Source organism: Artemia sp. Qi Xiang Cuo, chromosome 4 (genome assembly GCF_049724085.1).
Source record: "Artemia sp. Qi Xiang Cuo chromosome 4, ASM4972408v1, whole genome shotgun sequence".
In the NCBI taxonomy this organism is placed as follows: domain Eukaryota; kingdom Metazoa; phylum Arthropoda; class Branchiopoda; order Anostraca; family Artemiidae; genus Artemia; species Artemia sp. Qi Xiang Cuo.
Genome location: NC_142797.1, coordinates 87,786,574 through 87,809,250, shown reverse-complemented (window position 1 = coordinate 87,809,250; position 22,677 = coordinate 87,786,574). Strand labels below are relative to the sequence as shown.

General features: G+C 34.6%; 1 protein-coding gene across 1 annotated transcript in view; it reads right to left on the bottom strand.

Annotated features, from left to right (window-relative positions):
* Window positions 1-18,521, bottom strand: part of LOC148953592 (hematopoietic prostaglandin D synthase-like) — a 30,254-nt gene extending 11,733 nt beyond the window's left edge. Inside the window, exons 1-3 of the mRNA XM_089087751.1 lie at window positions 18,362-18,521; window positions 11,120-11,287; window positions 2,366-2,514 (exon numbers count right to left, since the gene is read on the bottom strand). Coding sequence (XP_088943877.1) covers window positions 2,366-2,514; window positions 11,120-11,287; window positions 18,362-18,497 — 453 coding nt within the window. The 5' untranslated portion in view covers window positions 18,498-18,521. The remainder of the gene's footprint in view (window positions 1-2,365; window positions 2,515-11,119; window positions 11,288-18,361) is intronic.
* Window positions 18,522-22,677: the final 4,156 nt, after the last annotated feature.

The window sequence follows — 22,677 nt, the reverse complement described above, 5'->3', positions numbered from 1 at the left end:
CAACGCTACAGCGTTGCCTCTGACAAAAACGTTCAAGGACAACTAGCCCACCTTCCATACGCCTTTCTTTCTCAAAGTTGTCCGATCAAAATTTTGAGATAGTCATTTTTTATAGCATAGTTAAAAGACCCAATTACTATGTCTTTAGGGATAACATGACCCCCCAGAGTCCGTGGGGAGAAGCCTGTATGATATCAAAATTGCCCATTGTTTAGGCTACGTATAGTATTTGCTATTGGAAATATATAGACATTTTTTTTTTGGGGGGGGGGGGGTTTCTGCTTGGTCTGGGTTTCCATAAGCGGAGTTTTCCACGGGGAGGGAATTTTCGGGGGGGGGGGGAGGACTTTTCAGGGGAAATTGAACACTGGGTAGATTTGACAGAATATCTAGACGAAATTCTTTTTATTAGTCTTAGTTTCTCTTTGCCAACTCAATTTTACATGTGGAAATGTTCTGGGGAATTATCCGGGGGTTTTATTCAGCGTGTTTAGATTACCGGGAAAAAATTTCCATGGAAGGGGGATATCTGAAGCTATCGAGAAAATAATTAAAAATTAAAGTCTTCTTCAAATGAAAGTATGCTAAGGAGAATTTTTCGACTGAATCGTCTGCAGGAAATTTTACTAGGAAGTTTTGAGGGGGGTTTAGGGAGGATGGATCAGTAAAGAGGAAATTTTACAGGGAAAGGGTTTGTTTCATGTTGGAGGGAATTTCTACGATGACATTTATCGTGAAGGGGAGTGGGGGGGGGGTCAAGCAAGGTTAGCCAAATTAACCGGTATTATTTCAAAAATGATCATAAATTAAAAAAAAATTAACTGTAGGTAAGGAGCAACATTAAAATAAAAATCGATCAGAAATTATTCCATTTATGAAAGGGTAGCCTCCCTCCTTAATTTATTCAAATTTTGCTCGAATCACAAACCCCTGAATCACAAAGGTCGTTTAATTAGAATAGATAGATCTTTTGAAAGTAATAAAAAAAACTTTAGTGTTAAGAGTAAAGTACTGACTAGGGGAGGACCCCCCTCATATACGTAATAATTTCTGTTCGTTTTAAGTTTTAATTTTGCTCCTTAGTTTCAGTTGAAAAAACTTGTTTTTTATTCAATTTGTGATCTTTTTTAAATAATAATGGGAAATCTGGTGCCCCCTTCATAGAAATATCACTTCCCTGATAAAAAATCCTCCATGAATTGATCCTCCCACTTAGCCCCCTTTTCAGATCCCCCCACCTGAAAAAATCCCTCCTGAAAATGTCACTATACTTCTCAATAGCCAATACTATATGAAAACAATGGGAAAAGCTCATAATTTGGAGCCCTACCCCTGGGAACTGTGGGAAATGAAGTCATCCTGGAAAACATATCTATTAGATTTTTGACTATGCTGAACAAAATGGCTATCTCAAAATTTTGATCAGGTGACTTCGGGAAAAAATGAGCGTGGGAAGGGGCCTAGTGGCTCTCCAATTTTTTGGTCACTTAAAAGAGCTCTAGTACTTTTCATTTTCGTTTGGACGAGCCCTTTCACGATATTCTAGGACCACTGAATTGGTACGATCACCCCTAGGGAAAAAAACAAACAAAAAACAAACAACCACGCATCCGCGATCTTTCTTCTGGCAAAAATTCTGCATTTTTGCAGATAGGAACTTGAAACCTCTACAGTAAAGTTTTTGATACGCTAAATCTGATGGTTTGATTTTCATTAAGATTCTTTCATTTTTAAGGGGCCCTTTTTCGAAAATAAGGCAAATTCTTTCTTTTTTTTCTCGTAACTCTTGATGGGTAAAATTAAACTTGATGAAACTTATATATTTGAAATCAGCATAAAAATCCGACCCTTTTGATGTATCTACTGGTATCAAAATAACGTTTTGTAGAGTTTCAATTACTATTGAGCCGGGTCGCTCCTTACTTAGACGTCGTCACCACGAACTGTTTGATTTCTAGTACAAAAACTGTGAGCAGAACAATCAGCTTCCACAGAAGCACAATTTTTTTCATAATTGAAATAGATCATGTGGCGCTATGGCCAAGACCAGAAAATTCAGTTCAAAGTCTCTTGGGTGCTGGGGGGGGGGGAGCAATGTTGTAAAGATAGTGTAAAACCACACAGCCACACAATCCTAACTTATTAGTAGGTGGTAGGTTTGGTAGGTGGTTTTCCTCGCTCAGGGTAGCAACAAGCCCTGATCTTCCCCCAAAATGGCTTTCCTTAACAAGTCGTGTACAAGCTACAAGAATGACAAGGTATTTTTAGATAACTTTTCAAAGCAGAGAAACATTACTCCTTGACCATAAAACCAAAGGGGTAGGATTGTACAAATAATGGCATTAAATGATGTTAAGAAAACTACCTTGTTTCCAACCAGCCATCCACTGGGATTCGCAGCCAGACGTGCTTCTACTTTTTCTAATAGTGGTGATACTGAAGCCAACACATCAGGGATAAGTAATTTTCTTTTGATCTCGTCTTTCTCTCGTAGGGGATTGATTGCTCTTGTTGCTGAAAAGTGAAGGAGAAGTTAACAAACATGTTTTAAATTTAGGCCGTAACAAGAGAAAAAACAAATAAAAAAACGAAAACCGAACCTCTTGCAAACAAAATCGAACAAATAAAAGACAACAAAGGCGAAGACAAAGACAAAATAAAAGATAAAAAGAAAAAGAAAACAAAAAGAATCATAACAAGTTTTGAGCTCATGTCTGAAGTCTCAGCTTTGTAATGATATTTGATTTCAAAGATCGTTCCAAAAGATCTTATGCTTGGGTGGGAAATATTACTGATGACTGAAGATGAGTCATAAGGAATTAATATATTTTGAAATGCTGATATGTTGTAAATATTTTTGATGTGGTGAAAATTCTGATATTACTATGCTATTATTCTGAAGAAAATATTAGCTTGTTGACATAACATAAAAAATTAATATGATTAAATAACATAGCAAGTAGTTTTCATGTAGGCTATGCCCTTTTAAGACTGGTTGAATTAGCTTGAACTTGGACTTTTTGCTGTCAAAATCCATTTTGTTGTGTTTTCAATGTCTAAAATATGTTATTTGCACGAACAATCACCCGTAGAATCAGTAAAAAAAAACATTATTTTCTGTTATTTTATAAATATATCCGTATAAAATAACTTCTTGTAAATTACTTTAAAAAATGAATTAGTTTTCTTATGCAAAGATTGACTGAGTCCAACCGTAATCAGAGACAATGCTCTAGCGTCGTCTGCAGTAAAGAGCAACTTGTACCAGTCACTGTTTTGCTTGACATTAAAAAGTGTTCGGCAGTATGGATTATGGGATTTTATTACGTAGACTAGAGCACATTGGAGTTAGACGAGTGATACTGCAATGGTTCCAGTCTTATCTTAGCAATCAATGTGTTTACAAGGGAGAAGATTCACTTAGCAATCAATGTATTCACAAGGGAGAAGATTCACTGAGTGAAACCGTCTTTAACTTCGGTGTGCTGCAAGGCTCAGTCCTCGGTCCACTGTTATTCCTAGTTCACGTGAATGACCTATGTTATTTTCTGAATCCTTATTCAACACTACACGGTGCTACAAATTATGCAGTGATCTAGAAAATTTGAGCAATGAGGGTATATCTGATGACCAAGTGGTTTCTGCGGATGACACTGCAATAATCTTTGTTGACTCTCACATGACAGCACTCCAAAGTAGACATGGGGCTATCTTAGAAATAAAACTTACGTCTGGGTAGATCCCAATTGTTGGATGGATGCGATTTGTAATAAATGTTGACAATTCGTTTGTTCTTTTTTTCTCGAGGATTGTAGATTTTCAACCAGAAATATTTGAACTAACCACTTATTGAGGAACAATTAAGTGAACCAAAACGGGCTATGCGAGGCAGCTAGGTGTACTCTTTGACATAAACCTTTTCTACCTATATCAGATCCATGCTGTTGAGCATGGATTTGATTCTCAATAGGATGTACTCATGGCACTGTCAGGAAATTCAAGAATACATTCCCTCAAAAACTCTTCGTCTAGTTTACAATATACTTATCAATAAAATGATAGATCAATTTGAAAGACAACATTCACATCCCACCTGAAAAAGCTTGATTCAATCCACAACCGTGCCCTGAAAGTAATTGGAAATGTGAGAAAGGTTCTTTCACTTGCATCACAATCTAGTTTTATCAATTTATTGTTTTAATTTTTTTCTGGATGACTTCTATTACCATTTCAAAATTTGCTTTATCAGGTATCTGAACAATATCAAACAATTCGTGGTAACGAACTGTAAGGAGCGACCCGGCTCAATAGTAACCGAAACTCTAAAAAACAGAATTTTGATATCAATAGATACATCAAAATAATCATATTTTTATTCTGATTTCAAATATGTAAGTTTCAACAAATTTAGTCTAACCCATAGAAACTTACGAGCCTAGAAATATATTGCCTTATTTTCGAAAAAAGAGAGACACATCCCCTAATTTTGATATCGATAGATACATCAAAAGAATTGGATTTTTATGCTTATTATAAAAATATAAGTTTCATCATGTTTAGTTTTATCTATTATAATCCTAAAAAATTTGCCTTATTTTCGTTAAAAGGGGGAATCATCCCCTAAAAGTCATAGAATCTTAATGAAAACCCCACCATCACAATCAGCGTATCCAAGAACCCTAGTGTAGAGGTTTCAAGCTCACATCTGCAAAAATTTGGAATTTTGTATATTTTCCCAGAAGAAAGATCATGGATGCGTGTTTTTTTTCCACAGGGGGGATCGCATTGTCCCAGTGGTCCAAGATTATTGTGTGAGTAATCATTCAAACGGAAATTATAGTTCTAGTGCCCTTTTTAAGTGACCAAAAAATTGGAGGGTAACCAGTCCCCTCCCACGCTCATTTTTTCTCAAAATTATCTGATCAAAATTTTGATATAGCCATCTTATTAAACATAGTCGATAACTCTAATAGCTATGTCTTTGAGGATGACTTAATCCCCCACAGTCCCCAAGGGAAGGGCTGAAAGTTACGAACTTTGCCTGTTGTTTACATATAGTATTGGTTATTGGAAAGTATACAGACATTTTCAGGGGGAATTTTTTATGGTGGGGGAGGGGTTACGTGAGAGGATCTTTCCTTGGAGGAATTTTTCATTGGGGAAGGGAATTTTCCGTGAAGGGGGCATATATATATATATATATATATATATATATATATATATATATATATATATATATATATATATATATATATATATATATATATATATATATATATATATATATATATATATAAAAAAAAATATATATATATATATATATATATATATATATATATATATATATATATATATATATATATATATATATATATATATATATATATATATATATATATATATATATATATATATATATATATATATTATATATATATATATACATATATATAGTATCAGGAGCCCGCTGGCCAAAGCTAGGCCCCGGCACTCGGCACGCTTCTATATTTAGATCCTCATTGTAGCTTGTCTTCTAACCGCAGACAATTTCAGCCTTTTCTTGATGTTATGACATCCCCAAAGTTATTATACAGCCACCCTGTGAAAAATGCGAATTCTTTCTTAAAGTCCTGACTTATTTAGATCGTATTTTTGGCCAGTCATCGCTGTTCCTTGTTTTCCAACCGTAGATTTCATTGTCCATTTTTGTTCATCTTTACCTCAGAAAGTTTTTTGTGGGGCTTTTGTTTTAGCAGTTTAGATTCATACATCATCTCATTTAATTACATAAGGCATTATGGATAACAAATAAATATTTTCCAGTTTCCAACCACAGATCACTGTTCAAATTTTGTTTACAATTCAATAAAATTCTCACTGTCGTTTTTTCGATGCCTTTTTCTTTGTCTGTTGTTATACTCACTTTCACTGGTTTTATAACCACATATATCTGTGCTTCATTTTTATCATTCAACGCCTTAAACGTTTTAAATGACCTTAAATTAGAATTAGCGCTTTTGCAAAATAAATTTTTTTTTTTGTTATTGGAGTTTTAACTTTTGCCTTGGCTTGTCTTTTGTCATTATGAAATATAATAACGCCGAACCTTTGTCTTTTCAACTGAGGCCAATGCAGTATCAGGTTCTTGGCTAAAATTCTTATAAACTCTAATGTCGTTATTTATAGATATTTCATCGCTTGGAGCTTTTATAAAATGTTGAACTTCGACTTTTGCCCCGGCTTTTCTTTTGTCATTATGAAATACATATTTCTGAATCTATGTGTTTTTAAACAAAGGCATGGTTAGTATCAATGACCTTATCCATATCAAAATCCCAAACCCAATTATCATTACTATAATTTCCAATTTTTGTTAGTTTTGACTCCACTGTCGCTTATCTTCTAACCCCATTTTTCTTTCTTCTTCATTTTGGATTTTTATTACTTCAGACAATTTTCCAATACCATTTGCTTTAACTGCCCTTTATGGTCTAAATTTAAATGACCGTCCAGGTTGTAGATTTGCAAATTGTTCAGGTGGTGCAAAAGAAACTTCTTTTTCTTCCAACGAATGATCATTTATAGCACTTACAAATTTTCGTTTCTGGGGTCTACGTCTATATAAGTTTTTCATACTGATATGTCTTTTCATACTGTTGTCTTTTCAAAGATATTTGATTATTCAAGCAAGTCCGATTTCCAACACCAATTGTCTACCAAGCTACAATCTTTTGGTTTTCTTTTTTAAGGTTCAAAAACAGTATGTTAAGTAAGGAGATACAATTACGTAATCTGCTTTCATCTTTCTTCTTTTTGAAAGGGCTTCCTATTTTTCCTTAGTTTGGATGTATTTTGGTCAAGAAATAGGGGTATTCCGGCAACTTCCTTATTTATTGTTTATTTCTTGGGTACCAGGATTAGAAAGCTACTGTGGGCTCCAAAATTAGCAATAATCTGAACACTTTATTCTATGCAAGATAAAACGTTTTAGCTTTGCACTTTACTATCTTATTTTCTAAAGGCTCTAGAATTAACAGAACTAAACTACTGGAATCCCAACTATAGACATCTTCGGTTTATGAAATAATAAAAAAAAAAAACAAATTGCTACATCACACGATGGGAGTTCTTCCCACAATCTTTTTTTTTTTTTTTTAAGATTTTTGAATTGTTATAGTCCCTTGTTAAAGTATATAAAAAGTTTTTGCAGTTAACAGTTTTTTGCTGTTTAAGCAATTTAATGTATTTTCATACTGAAGCTTTTGAAAGGTATTTGATTATTGAAGCAAGTCCAATTTCTCACATCGAATGTCAACTAAGCTTCAAACTTTTGGTTTTCTTTTTAAGGTTTTTGAGTTGTTGTAATCCCTTGTTAAAATATATAGAAGTATTTTTGCATTTACCAGTTTTTTCCATAAAAGTGTGACAACGTCATTGCAATACTGATGTACATAAAAATTACGTCAATCACATAATTTTTTTTTCCAAACTTGACACTTTTAGTGAATTTTCTCAAAATTTTGGCCTATCTAGATCGTTTTTTAGGTCAGAATATCCTATATATATATATATATATATATATATATATATATATATATATATATATATATATATATATATATATATATATATATATATATATATATATATATATATATATATATATATATATATATATATATATATATATATATATATATATATATATATATATATATATATATATATATATATATATATATATATATATATATATATAATATATATCACCTGGCAAAAAAAAAAAAAAAAAAAAAAAAAAAAAAAAAAAAAAAAACAAAAAAAAAACTGCCTTTTTACTTTAGTAGCTAAAACAAATGAGCACTTGAACAAGGTGTAAACCCAACTCATCCATCCAGTTCCCCAGGACAAAACAGTATAACCAATCCGACAGTCCGAAAATGAACTCCAAAATAGAGCAAAATCAGCATCAATAAGCATACGTCTATGTTCCAAAACCAAGCTATAGCACCTGAAATCTACAAAAACATTATATTCCCAAGGTGATCACCATATATCGGGGCTCGTCAGATGAAAACTCATTGCCTAAATGGGTTTCGGCGCTTAAATTTCATTACCCAGGCAATTGAGCGCACCATGCCATAATCTGGCATACCCCTATATAGTACCACCAATGGAATAAACATAAACAAAATCCAAAACATCCAAAAAATAAAAATATATACCTCAGAAAAAATTTTTCCAACATTCTTAACCAACCGTCAAATAACACTGAGAGCCGAACTTCAACCGATTTAAATACAAACAAAGAAATACCACTAGTCCTCCACCCGGAATAATTTCACTTTCACTCAAATTCTAAGAATTAAATTCCAAGTATTCCACCATAATCTTTACCACAAGTGTCGCAATCCAACCCTCAACAACCGGGAAGATAAACCATTTCCGTCAACAAGTCACCGTAAAATATCATTCAAGATATCTTGATAACTTTTATTATACTTATGTAAAAGCTGATTATACTTAAAAAAAAGCTTTTTAAATTGCCAAGCAAGTTTATTGGCGGAAAAACCTCTTATGATTAGCTTCTTGCTAAGTAACATACATCTATTTCTAAAATCGATGTAATTAGTACAAATTCTTGCATATCTAAATAGTTGGGAAAAATACGATGAATATGTTATATTTGAATGAATATTACTTTTTGGAAATGGAAAATTAACTATTTTAAAATTAAAATCGTCTGTTTTATTATATATTTTAAAATTTATTGTATTATTAGGTACCACATTAATCTCTAAATCTAGAAAATGGTCATATTTGCCATTTCTATTACTGGATTCCAGCTTTAACTCTGGTGAATATATTTGAATTGCAATCTCTAAAAAATTTGAACAATTTATCACCAGAAGGTCATCTAAATATCTTTTATTATTTGAGAGCAAATACTTTATATTACTTGGATTCTTTTTATCCGTCATATAATCGTATTCTAAATAATTTAGAAATAGGTCCGCTATAACTGGACTGGCATTACCCCCCATAGGAATTCCATTACATTGATATGGAATATATATATATATATATATATATATATATATATATATATATATATATATATATATATATATATATATATATATATATATATATATATATATATATATATATATATATATATATGCTTGTATATAGATTCTCGACATAGTTAGCAACCTCCAAATGAGTCAGCTTTGATTTTTACTCTTTCCTCGGGAAAATGGAAGGCTCCCCAGGAAACACACAAAACTTTGAATGTTTTTATCTTCTGGCAGCTTGTTTGTTTGTTTTTTCACTCCATTTTTGATCCGTTCTGATACTCGCTTTCTCCTGATTGCGGGTAATTCTCACTGCCGCTTATCTTGTAACCGAAAGTTTCATTGTTCTTCTTGTGGCATATCTTTTAGCCGCATTTTTATTTGTTCTTAACCTTTGTTTTTGAGTATTTTTAATTCTTGCTGTCGCTTATCTTCGAACCGTATGTTTGATTATTCTTCACTTTCGTTTTTGAATTGTTGTAATTGTTGCTGATGGAAGTATTCTGACTGTATATATTTGTTCTTCATTTTCGTTTACCCTTACCTTAGATGCTTTTCCAATGCCTTTTACCTTAGCTGCTCGGATTAGTCTTGTCACGTTGATTGTCTAGGTTGTTCATTTGTCCTCTAGGCATTATGAAACTACTTCAAATGCTTTTTATAAATAGACTAATTGGACTTTGTATTTTATACTTAGTATTGTTTCTTCTGTAGTATCGCATGTTTCATTGATATAAAAACTAAACTTTCACTCCTGGGGGAGGGGGGTGGAATTTCTTTCTCTTGAAATGTACTAATAAATATGAAGTTAGTCATGATTTCTCTTTTCTATCATGTTTCTTGTGTAATTTTGCCTTCATCATAGCCATCATAAAAACGATACAACTACTTTTAAGGCCAACATGTCGTATGTATGCTCTTTGAATATATTTATAAAAATGACGTCACTGAGATGAATCTTTTTTCAAAATTAAGGCTCCTAACGAATTTTCTCTAATTTCTAACCTATATAGATCATTTTTTTAGACCAGAAAATCCCAGGGAGCCACAGCAAAAAACAAATAAATACATACAAGCATACGCAAATATTGTTCTATTAAAAAGATATATATATATATATATATATATATATATATATATATATATATATATATATATATATATATATATATATATATATATATATATATATATATATATATATATATATATATATATATATATATATATATATATATATATATTGACAAAAATATTGATGGGGATTAAAATAAATAATAATAAATTAATATATAATTATTAAAGATAATTTAACGTCAATAATGAAGAAGATTATTCTCAAAATAATTTCTGAGACCACACTGACTAATCATAATAAAACGAAAAAACAGCGCACGATAATGAAAAAAAATTACTAATAAAAATCCAAGGATACCTTAAAAAAAAAATTTCAAACCTTAAAACAAAGCACAACTAAAATTTGACGACCCTTTCCATGTAACGGTGAAAGGGTAACTGAATAAAAAAAATACAGTACGGAACGGGAATTCAATATTTTTATTTATAAAGAACGTTTTTAAAAGCTAAACGCTTTCCAGGGAAAACATCATCAGAGATTAGAATAGGTTGCAAAATGTGATTTTTTTATTTATGTAAAAACGATCACATTTAATTAGTTCATTCAAATGGAGTTTTACCTGGAAAGCGTTTAGCTTTTAAGATTGCTCTTAAATTAAAACATTGAATTGCCATTCAATAATGTATTTTTTTTTATTCAGTTACCCTTTCACCGTTACACGGAAAGGTCGTCAAATTTTAGCTGTGCTTTGTTTTAAGGTTTGAATTATTTGTTATAGTTTCCTTGGATTTTTATTAGTAATTTTTATTTTATTATCTTGCACTGCGGTCGGTCAAGCGAAGGTCTTGACCGAAATATTTGCATTTTAGTACACATTTTTTTACTGGCTTTTCTCGTTTTTCTCTATTTTAATATTTATTCGTTAATCTCAAAATCAATAAAAAAGCAAAACCCATTTGCTTACGCTCCGTTATGTCATTTAAAAGGTCAGCCAATTCTTCAGCTTGTGCTTGCTCCCAGTCTGAGTCAGGCATTAAATCGCATTGTTTCGCCAAATACTTGGCAATTGCATTTGATTGTGCCAATATTTTACCATCTACTTCAAGATACGGAAGCTGACCAAACGGCGTCTCTAAAATAGGAAATTGGAAACTTTTTAAGTCTAATCTTAGTTGAAGGTGTGCAGTCATGAATAGGCATTGAAGCACTGAGTCCTTTCTAAAAATAAATAAGTAAAAAATAAATAGACTTAAAAATAAAATTACTTCCATTCTGGAATTTTTTTTTAGGTCTGTGGTAGCAATGAATATGATGAACTGCCTAATGATAAGTGAAGTCTGAAGTATATGTTCTTTTCCCATGAGAAAACTTGAGTGAGAACAGTAGTATGGGCTCTCATGCTATCAAGAGAATGGGTTGTTCTCTTCCCAATGGGAGCAGTAGGAGTGACACGAGAGGTGAAACCAAAGACATATTGCCTAATATTTTCCTTTTTGGCCAACCGTCTAGGGCTAAATGGAAAATAGGTCGTCCGCGGTGGGGTGGGAGGATGTTGTAAAGAAAGATTTAAGGGAAACGGGAAACTCCTGGGAGAGAGTAAAGAGGAAGGTTTTCAAAAGATTAGGGCGGAGGAGGAGCGTGCGTAGCTGTGCTGGCCTCAGGCGGCTAAGTGCTTCGGTGAGTTGTTAGTAGTAATAGTAGTAGTTCTTAGCTGGAATATAGAAATTCGTATAGCTGTTTCAAGATGCGATTCATATAATAGTCAGTAATCACAGGACCATTATCTTTCAAGGGGTGGCTCATATTCGCCAAAATTGGTTTGAGGGTGGATTCTAGGGTATTTGGGGGCGCTGATAACGAATATTGGGGTTCCCCATTCTGCACGCATGTAGAACATGATCATTTTAGTCTATAAAGTCATATTCGGCATATAAAGACGTCATACCGCTCTTAATTTTTTTAGACGGTAAAATAAACTGAAAACATTATAAAAGGACATTTTCTGAATTCTAAGAACAATTTTTTTCACCTGTTATTTTTAGTGTTTCCCCACTATTTTTAGTGTTACCGGTTTAGTTAACCGGTAGTTAATATTGAAAACAAGGATTTTAATATTCTTTTTCTTAGGTTTTTTCGTTTTTTCCGAAATTTTTGCCTACATGAGTGTATTTCATATGCTTTATATGTATTTTACTCGTCATTACGAGTCAAACCATGTGCCTCTTTTTCAAAAAATCTTTATTCTTGAGCAACTATTAATTTTTATTGTAATAGTAGGCACCATCTGGCTCTAGTATGCTCATATACGATCCTCAAGGTAGCGAAGCTATGTGAAAGTCTGGTGCACAGGTGACAAAGGCTGATTTAATATACTATTTTCTTTAAATCCCAGCTTAGCAGGGGCCAATGATCTAATCGGTTAGATCGGGTCAACGGCCACTGATATAGTAGACGGTAACTGTCATGATCAGCTGAAAGTAAGGTTTGGACGACTGCATTAGTAGTTTAATATCAAAACAAATAACAAATCAAGTAGTAAAACTGAACATGAAACGGTGGCTCAAATCTCTTTTTATTCTTCGTCTTCAGAATCATTCTGATTCTCACCAGGAAGTAGACATTTTTGGGGGTCAGCTCCACACTTGCATGCGCTGCCGCAAAAACCTATTTTGCATTTGCGGCTGCGAGCCACTCCTCGTCTTGTCACAGTTGAAAAAGAAAGCGATGCTAGCCCATGTAGCATCGCAGAAACTAGGTCTGGCTTCAGTGAATGATCTTCAATTCTTCAGCCCATATTGGTAGCCTGAGGTAGATTAATACGGGGCTTGTGGCTTTGGATCCAAATCAGTGACTCGAACATGCACCTTTTCAACGGAAGAAGAGAAGAGATATAATTTGGTGGTAAACGCCACAAATCCTCCAATCTTGGGTACAAATATGCTCGAAGGTTATTCAGACTTTTGAAGTTATTCACACTTCTGCCATTCACTGTAACCAGAAGCTCCTTATAGACGATGACTAAACCATCACTTTGCACAGATGAAGGCTTTTCTGCAAGGGGTCGAACTTCATGACCTAAAGCTCCCAACAAAGTTTCCGAAGACTTGGCAGCTCGAAAAAAGCAAACCTTTCCAATCCTATACAGAAAGCTTGTGGTGTCAGATCCACTCAAGCTGTGGACAAGCGGCAAAGCGTTGCAAACTGTTACTCCTAGTTTTTTTGCTGCCGTATGAATAGACATGCAGTAGGACTAAAATTTAACCGAGAGCTGCTTGAGGCTTAGACTAGCAAAATACTGTAAGTAGTATGCAGCTAGTAAGACAATATCAGTATCGTTGGCTTGTATTATCACAAGTGTGCTCTTTCGTCTTGTGGAAACTGTTGTATGGTATAACACCCGAGTTTCTGCTTTCTCATGGCCAGACGAGACATCTTCATGAGCGGAACTTCCACGGGGCGTAACGGTAAAAGATCTGTTTCAACTCTCGAAACCTCCATCGAGATGAACTATCAGACAATTCAAAATTTTGTAATCACCGACCTCGAAAAGAACTTTCAAGAATCAACCTTTGGCTGAGCGACTACTGAGAATCCCGTCCCAGAGATTTGCAGCTTTGCCGGAGGAAGTGAACGGGCTAGAAATATTTCCTCTAGGATCTCCTCTTCATTCTTGACAGTCAGATTCTTCTTTGAGATTGAACAAGTAGTCATCACGGGTTCTATCGTGACTCAGACCGCCATAACTGTCACCCAACAAATGGATAGACTGACAAGGTTATGTTCCTAAGAATCCTATCGTAACTTCTTATTCCAAAATCTGCTAGTGTCTCATTTTGTTCTGGTCGATAACACCTTACGACACTCATGGCATCAACTATATAGTCAGATCGAGGAGAGTCTTCAAAAAGCGTATGTGGAATCATTTTTGGCTATGATTGCAAGCCACACAGTTGCAGAATTTAGTTCAAGGCTGTTGACTTTGTACCAGTACGTTGATGAAGCTTCTTACGACTTGATGTTAATACTACATGTGAGGCCAGATATGTAGCACGTAATTCAGCAGCTGACATAGGGACGAAGTTTGTGTTAAATTCGCAAGACGCAGAGCTCGTTTAAGCAGCTCAGTTTCTTGAAAGTCTTTTTTTTTTTTTTTGCCTTCTTTGGCAACAGAGGCGAAAAATTGCACTATGCCAACTTTTACTTTAGTAGATGTCCTTTCGAAATACGAGCTCATGGCTTCGAAGCCAATTTCTTGGAAGTTCAGCTGACTATTTGCCACGGCTTCTGGGGCTGTATCCCCTTTCATAAAGTTGTGCAACTCTGTTCTCGTCGTCTTGAATGGGTTTCCGAGCAACTCTACCAAGTCCATATCTCGATTTCTGCCTTTTATTGTCAGATTCATAAAGGCAGTGGTATCTTTATGATGCTTCATTACCTCGTCATCCATATTCAGGTTTGGTTTCAGTGTTATGGTGACTGCTGCAAGAAAGGGGAGAGTATTCAGATTCAGAGAAGAAACCGGTCTGGACATTCAGACCGTGAATGTCCAGATTCACGGTCGAATCTAAAGCCGGATCGCATGCAATGCTACAAAACGGCTTGGTTGTTATCCTAACAACAAAATTGTCACTTACAAACTCTCTGTGATCTTCTGGCGCTTTTTCAGGCAGGTGTACCATTTCTTCTAAGTAGTTAAGCACAGTTGCGGCGTATTTATGGTTTCTAGATGCGAAGATAATCGGAATCATCTTTTTTTGTGGCATTTAAGTGTGATCCCTATTCCACAGCTCTTTCCGCATAAAGCTAGTGGTTTTTGGTATGGATAAAATATAAATAGTTGATCCAGAGGCTGTGAATCCTTATGGTGGATCTGGACTCGTTGTACTTTTAGAAAAGCAGAGCAATGCTCTCCAACCCATGCGTTCAATTGCATCACTCAGGGTTCGAAGTGTCTCGACTGTAGAAGGCACTAAAATGAAGCAGGATGTTTCAGGCTAATTTTCAAATGCCTCCACCAGAGTGCGTTCATTCCTTCGTACACCTGGAAGTGAGCATGGAGTGCTTGGTACATGTCCTTACCTGAAAGGACCTTATTCGCATTACATTCCCTGAGAATCTCTGCCGAAACAATAACTTCGCTTTCAAATTGATTTAAAAGTTTCTGCTCGAGCCTATAACTCCTGATGGGATTTGCCTGTGGAAATGACCATAGCAATATCTTATTGTACTCTTCGCAAAGTTCATTAAGTTAATAGATTTTGCCGCTGCGAAACTTCAATTCGAATATCTGGCTAAACGATTCAAATGTTGAAACAGCCCTTTGAGACCCATCGAATTCTTTCGACAAACTTGTTCATGCACCTGTCATGGTATCTGATGTCCTTTGCTGGTATATCGATAGACACTTTTCTATCTCCTTCAATTCTGAGTAGAACATGAGGATATTGGTCACAAACTGCCTTAGCTTGCTTGTATATATTTTGTTGCCGGTTGTAAGTCTCTACAAGGCACAACTGTTCTCTTATCGTACCAGACTTAATTCATATCAAAAATAGACTATAGTTTCGCCAGTGCTTCCTCTCGTGGTTGGACGTACAACCTTTGTGATTGGAGCTGAACTGGCAAGACAGGAAACCCTTTTATCGCACTGAATTTAGTTTGTGCTTGTGAACTTTTTTTGTGTGAATCATGCCACTTAGAGTATAGCTCATCACTGGCGGGATCTATTACTTTCATTACACTTTCAGAAAGTTCGTCTTTTCTTTTAGGAGCAGATCGTTTGAACGAATGTAGGTTCATTCTTGTCACCTTTCCAGATGGGTCCTGACACGTCACGCATCTCGAGAACTCAAAAGATTCTGTAATACCCATGGTCATGCTGGTCTTCACTGGACTCGGGAAGAGCGCTATTTGACCGCAGTCAACCCAGTTGAGAAGAAACGCACAAATAAACTCGAAAGCAATTAATGACCTTTAAGTTTTTGACGTTTAAGTTGACCTTTAAGATTGATTCTTAGGAAATTTGACTCATAGGCCTAAGTGAATTTTTTAATCGAGAAAACCCCAGGGTTTCATCCAGGCTTTGGATGAAAAAAAACCTCGTTAAAAATCAGAATTCATCCCAAAAATTTACAGTAAAAGTAAAAATCCGAGATTAAAACTGGATTAATTTGGACTTGGAATGTACACCAGTCCCAAGTTGTTGAACCCTCGGTCGGACGGAAACGGGAAACGGATCAATCCGAATTTCAGAAGAAAACACAGCAATGGTAACACAACAAAGAAAACACGACAATGAAAACACAACAATGAAACACCAATACTAGGCTAGAAAACATGGTATATCTCACGCAAGACAACTGACACCCTCTAAAATTGTTGTTGCTGGAATCCTTACCTTTAGCTGGAGCAGATAAATATCCTAAACCATTTCATTTTATGTCGTAACTTCCGTGTGCGTTATGCAACTAAAACTCGATATATAATGATGCTCGGCTTTTTTTTTGCAGCGGAAACCAAATTCGCGCTTGCGATCGCAGAACGAGGCATCTGTTTTTTGTTTTTTTCCTGGTTAAAAATATCAGGTGTATAGAATGAAAGTACATGATTTGATTTAAAAAAAAATAAAATTGATCTATTGTTTGGTGAAATTATAGGTTGTGTTGAAAATATTTCGTGTAAATCGTCACTATTTAGAAAATTTTCTTTCTTTGGAGAAATTTTCTTGTTCAAACACATATATATTCTTGCAGATTCAAGTCTTGACCCTATCAAACAGTTCGGGGTAACGAACTGTAAGTAAGGAGCGACCCGGCTAAATGGTAACCGAAACTCTAGCTAAAGGAATTTTGATACCATTAGATACATCAAAAGAATAAGATTTTAATGCTGATTTCAAATATATAAGTTTCATCAAGTTTAGTTCTACCCATCAAAAGTTACGCACCTGAGAAAATTTGCCTTATATTTGAAAAAAGGGGGAAGGACCCCCTATAAAATCATAGAACCTTAATAAAAATCACACCATCATATTCAGCGTATCAGAGAACCCTACTGCAGAGGTTTAAAGCTCCTATCTACAAAAATGTGGAATTTTGCATTTTTTGCCAGAAGAAAGATCACGGATGCGTGTTTGTTTTTTTATTTAATTTTTTCCCCAGGGGTGATCGTATTGACCCAGCGGTCCTAGAATATCGTGGGAGGCCTTATTGGAACGGAAATTAAAAGTTCTAGTGTCCTTTTTAAGTGACCAAAAAAATGGAGGGCAACTAGGCCCCCTCCCACGCTCATTCTTTTCTCAAAGTCACCCGATTAAAATTTTAAGATAGCCATTTTGTTCATCATGTTTGAAAATATAATATCTATGTCTTTTAGGATGACTTAATCCCCCAAAGTCCCCTAGGGAAGGGCTGCAAATTATGACTTTTACCCAATGTTAACATATAGTTTGGGTTATTGGGAAGTATACGGACGTTTTCAGGGGGGATTTTTTATGGTAGTGAGGGGGCGGGGGGTGTTGGTCGGGGGTTATGTGAGATGATCTTTCCATGAAGGAAGTTTTCATGGGGGAAGGGACATTGCTATGAAGGGGGCGCCGGATTTCCCAACATTATTTAAAAAAAGATCAGAAATTATATAAAAAAAACAAGTTTTTCAACTGAAATTCAGGAGCAACATCAAAACTTAAAACGAACAGAAAATATGACGGATATGACTGGGTTCACCCCTTAGTCAATACCTCACTCTTTAAGCCAAAGATTTTTTAGTACTTTCATAAGAGCCATTTATTCTAATTAACGGCCTCTGTGATTAGGGGGTCATTTTTACAGAATTGGAACAAAATTCGAACTTTAGCTTAAAGAGCAAGGTATTGACTAGGGGGCTAACCCTCTAATATACGTATTAAAAATATATGAATATAGAAGTTCGTTACGTAAGTTAATTCGTAAGTTATGTATAATTATTACTAATAAAAACGTTCGTTTTTATTAGTAATAAAAAAAACAAGTTTTTTTTTAACTGAAAGTAAGGAACGACGTTAAAACTTAAAACGAACAGAATTTATCCCGTATATGAAAGGGGCTGTCCCCTCCTCAACGCCTCGCTCTTTAAGCTAAAGTTTTACTTTCTCACAACTCTATTTTTCTGAAACAATAAAAAAGTTTATACATTATAAATATTATACATTTTTAACGAAGGAACTTACTCGGTTTCAGCGCTGGCCACTCGGAAAATTCAATTCTTACATCTTCATATTGGATATTCCCAAAAGCAAAAATAAGGCGAATAGGCTCTGCTTTTCCTCTCAAATTAAAATAAACCAGCTTATAGTTACTAGACATTTTGCTCTGTTCCTTACCAGAAGATGACTAACTTTATTGATGGTAGTTTTAGAATTTAAACTTTGTTCTTCTGTGGATTATCAAATTACGTAAAGTCATTACGAAACAGTAAGATAATCAAGTAATATTAAACTTGACTGATCATGCTCTTATCAGCATGAGTGGGCATGTTTCTAGAAGTGACTATTCAAAATCTGGCCAGGACACTTGAAGACAAATCTGTAATTAGTTTAACATGAGAACTGCTTGAAGACCCAATCATGATCTTTCGGAAGACAAGAATAAATAAAAATGAAACTCATGACACCTGTTGCGTATTAAATATAATGAGGCTGGTTTATGTGCATGTTGATTAAGAATTTTTTGAATCTTGGATTCATTTAGTGGGCATATCTCTTCAACCTTTGGCATTTTTTAGTCTATAAGACTAGAACAAAATAACTTTATTGCTTTAGTTACCATAAAAACTCGACCTTGATCCTGTCTTCAAGCTGGAGGCCCCCAGAATTACTCATAGTTTATTATAAGTTTCACCTGATATTCATATTTTGGCCGATAAATAGTCAGAGCTGTATCCATATTATTTTTCGAGGGAGAGTGTGGGGTACCGAAATAATTTTGCATTTATACGGGGGGGGGCTATCAAAGAATGAAAAAGAAGGGGTTTATCGTCCTGATACTTTATGTAAGGGTGTTGAGTAACGGATTTATTACTTTTTTTTATTTTTTAAAGACCAATTTACAGGTCTTTAAAATAATTTTTAGTTTTTAACAGAAATAGTCCTTTTACCTTTATTTATGATTACTTTTTTTTGGGGGGGGGGAATAATAACTGTAATAACTTCCTTGAACATGACCCTGTTTATAACATACGATGCGTGTTTTAGCAGTTGTTCGGAGACATCACCTTCCCATTTCGTTTAAAAATCTCCACTTGGCTTTGAGTATTGATGGCTCAAAGCCACTGTGATTGCTTGGAACTAACTGCTTTTTTTTTTAATTTTTACTAGAAATTCCACCTCCTCTCCTCTTGGTGGCATAATAATCTTTTTCTCTCAATTTAAAACTTGAACGTCCCATTAACCAATTTAAAAGCCTTTTTTATTTTTTAATTTGAGTAGCCAAACATAATTGATGAAGACAAGGTATACTACTATAAATTTAAAAAACACAAAAAATACCATTCCCGTTTTGCAGGGTGGCCTTCCGCCATAGGACACCCCTTTCACCGTGGAAATACATTAATAACACACAAATGTTTTTCTTAAAACCTTGTTCTCAATCTGCTATACATCATCCTCCATCCTCCCAACCTTCCCTCAACCCCATAACAAACCTAGGAGGAGTAGAATGCTGTGACCTTACAATATCCTTAGGCATGCCATTCTAATCCTTCTTTAAAAACACACAAATAAACTACTAAATTCTTTTTAATACCCTTTTGGCATCTCAAAATTCAAACATTAATCAATAAAATAAGATTTAAAATCTTTTATCTTAATACTAACTTCATTTCCTCATTTTTTTTTAAATCCACAATTTAAAAACATTTTTACTCTATAATAACTAAATCCAAATTTTCAAATTTAAAACTCAATTTTACTCATCTATTCTACGTCTATTCTCTCCCTCCATACTCAACTCCGTCTCAAGTCATCAACATAACTTTCAAGCCAAACATTCGACAAAGGAATTTTGACTTGTTTTTGACAATTCCTCATTTTCCCGACATGCATGCTAACACTTCTCACTAAAAAACACAGCGCATAATTCTTTGGCTTACCTTTAACACAAAAGGACAGCTTTAGAGCTTTCTTCTTTTCTTCTACAGACGTTGTTTTTATTCCTTCATTTTCTAATGTTTCCAATAATCTTTAGGGTAATCCACTGTTCAGGGGGCATTGAATCAATTCGTGCATCATTCCGTCAGGCACTTCGTCTCCACACATTGAACAAGTAGGCGTTTTTTTTTTTTTTTTTTTTTTTTTTTTTTTTTTTTTGTTACACTAATCTACTTGTCTAAATACATATTTTTACAAAAATTAAAACAAAAATAAAGTAAATTCTCAGTAAAGCCAATAGCATCATTACTTTCTTCCAGATCTATGCATTGTGCACAGATGATTCAGATCTGTCCATTGTCGACCGCACGACCAACCCTCACCGCCTCTTCCCAAAGAGTTTGCACCCTTGATCTCTCAATGTCAACAGCATCACAAAGATTGTACTGCCTAAAAATACTGTCAATTCTTTCTATCAAGATCAAACTATCATAATCCAGACGAGACTGACGTGGTAACTGTTGTTGTGGAAGTAGGTGTAGTATACCTGGCTCCACATTCCTATTATACTCGCCAAAGGGGTGTGGGGAAAATTTTTCTGCCTCAGCCTCAAGGCGTATATACTCGGTGATGGACACTTCGAAATGCCAGTCTTCTAGTTCACTTGCCAAACGCCAACAAGTAGGCGTTTGGGGTTTCAATATGCGAGTAACTCTGTCACTAAAGGGTGTGATTCCATTAATCATTCAGTACAAAAACTCTTTCTGTTCATAACTAAACGGCAATTCCCTTAGATTTTTAAAAGATAACTGAAAATCAATGAATGGCTCCTTTTCTCTAGCTCTATAATTTGGTTCTTTCTCACTTCTAAGAACATCCCGCGATACCTTCTTTAGTTCCTCCTTTCCGAAGTCACATCCCAGTGCTCCCAATTCCTTTCCTTTCTTCAGGGGGCTGACAATCCACCGCAGAGGGGTCAGATTTTTTTGCTTAATTTTTCACCTTCTCTTATGCATCCTCATTCACTATAGGGAGAAACCACTGCCTCATAATTGCAGTTGATTATTCCTTTTTAATCACAAGTTCACAAATGTATCTGAGGCAGAGCGTCTTGCATATTACCCTGAAATCTACCACACCAGTTCCGCCCGATTCCTTAGAAAGGTATAGAATTTTCATCTGAAACTTTTCAGTTTCCCAGTCCAAACAAATCAAGGTTTTCAGGTAATGTGAAAAGAGGAGCAGTGTCAAATAATAGCGTGAGGCAATATGTATTGAAATACAGAACTCTTTCAAACATCGTTTTGAAAAGGCTCTTTCTCTGTTGACTCAATATCCCGACTATTTTATTTACTTTTTTCATCTAAATTTTATATAAATCAAAAATCAATAATAAAACAGATGGTAGGGGATAAACATAAAACAAAATTTATATCAATTATTAAAATGGGAAACAAAATAGGGGACAAAAGAGTTTTTGTACCTCATGGTCAACATTTGGAGATGCAGGTCCAGTTGGGTATTTGGAGCTCTACGAGCATTGAGTCCTGTATTAGGAAGGGTTGGGGTATTTCCTTTAAAGGGAGGGAGAAAACGTCGATGATAGTCATAACTAAGGTACTTGTGACCAAAGTTCATGGTAAGAATGTGACGTCATGATTCCAATGTAGTAAGTTCAAGTCTAGTCAATCCTTAATCGTATGTAGTATAGGTCGTCCCATAATAATTTTTATTGCTCTTTTTTGAATACTTTCAATTTTAGAACATTGGTCTTTGGTCAACCCAGGGTGCCAGACAGGACAAGTATATTTGAGAACCGGGTCTTATATAAGAACAATAAATTATTTTAAGGTTTGGAATTGATATGGAGAACCGTTTGAGAAGGGAGAAAGATATAAGGAGAAAACAACCTAACTTAAATAGATGGGAAATGTGGGAGTTCCATTTAAGGTCATTGTCCAACTGCACACCAATCAATTTAACCGTATTTAGATTTGGAATGCAAAGGTAATTATTGATAGGGGGTATATTTTTAAAAAAAGATAATAATATAAAACTGCTTTTGGGTATGCTTAAGTTGAGTTTAACATTGTCAAGATCATTCTTTAAATTGTTAATTAGTTAATCGAGTGTAACATTCAAAGTATTAGATGTTTGACAAAGGTTCAGTAATGTCAAATCATCCGCAAATTTAAAAGAGTTGTCAAAAAACTATTTTACCAACAAAGAGTTGGTAAAACATTATTAAAAGCTATTAAAAATGCTAAAGGACCTAACTTAGCCCCTTGAGGTGCTCCACAGGAAATTGAGGAAAAACCTGAGGAATCCCCGTTAGAGAGGACTATACATTGCTCACGGCCAGACAAAAAGCTAGCTATCATACGTAAAACCAAATCTCT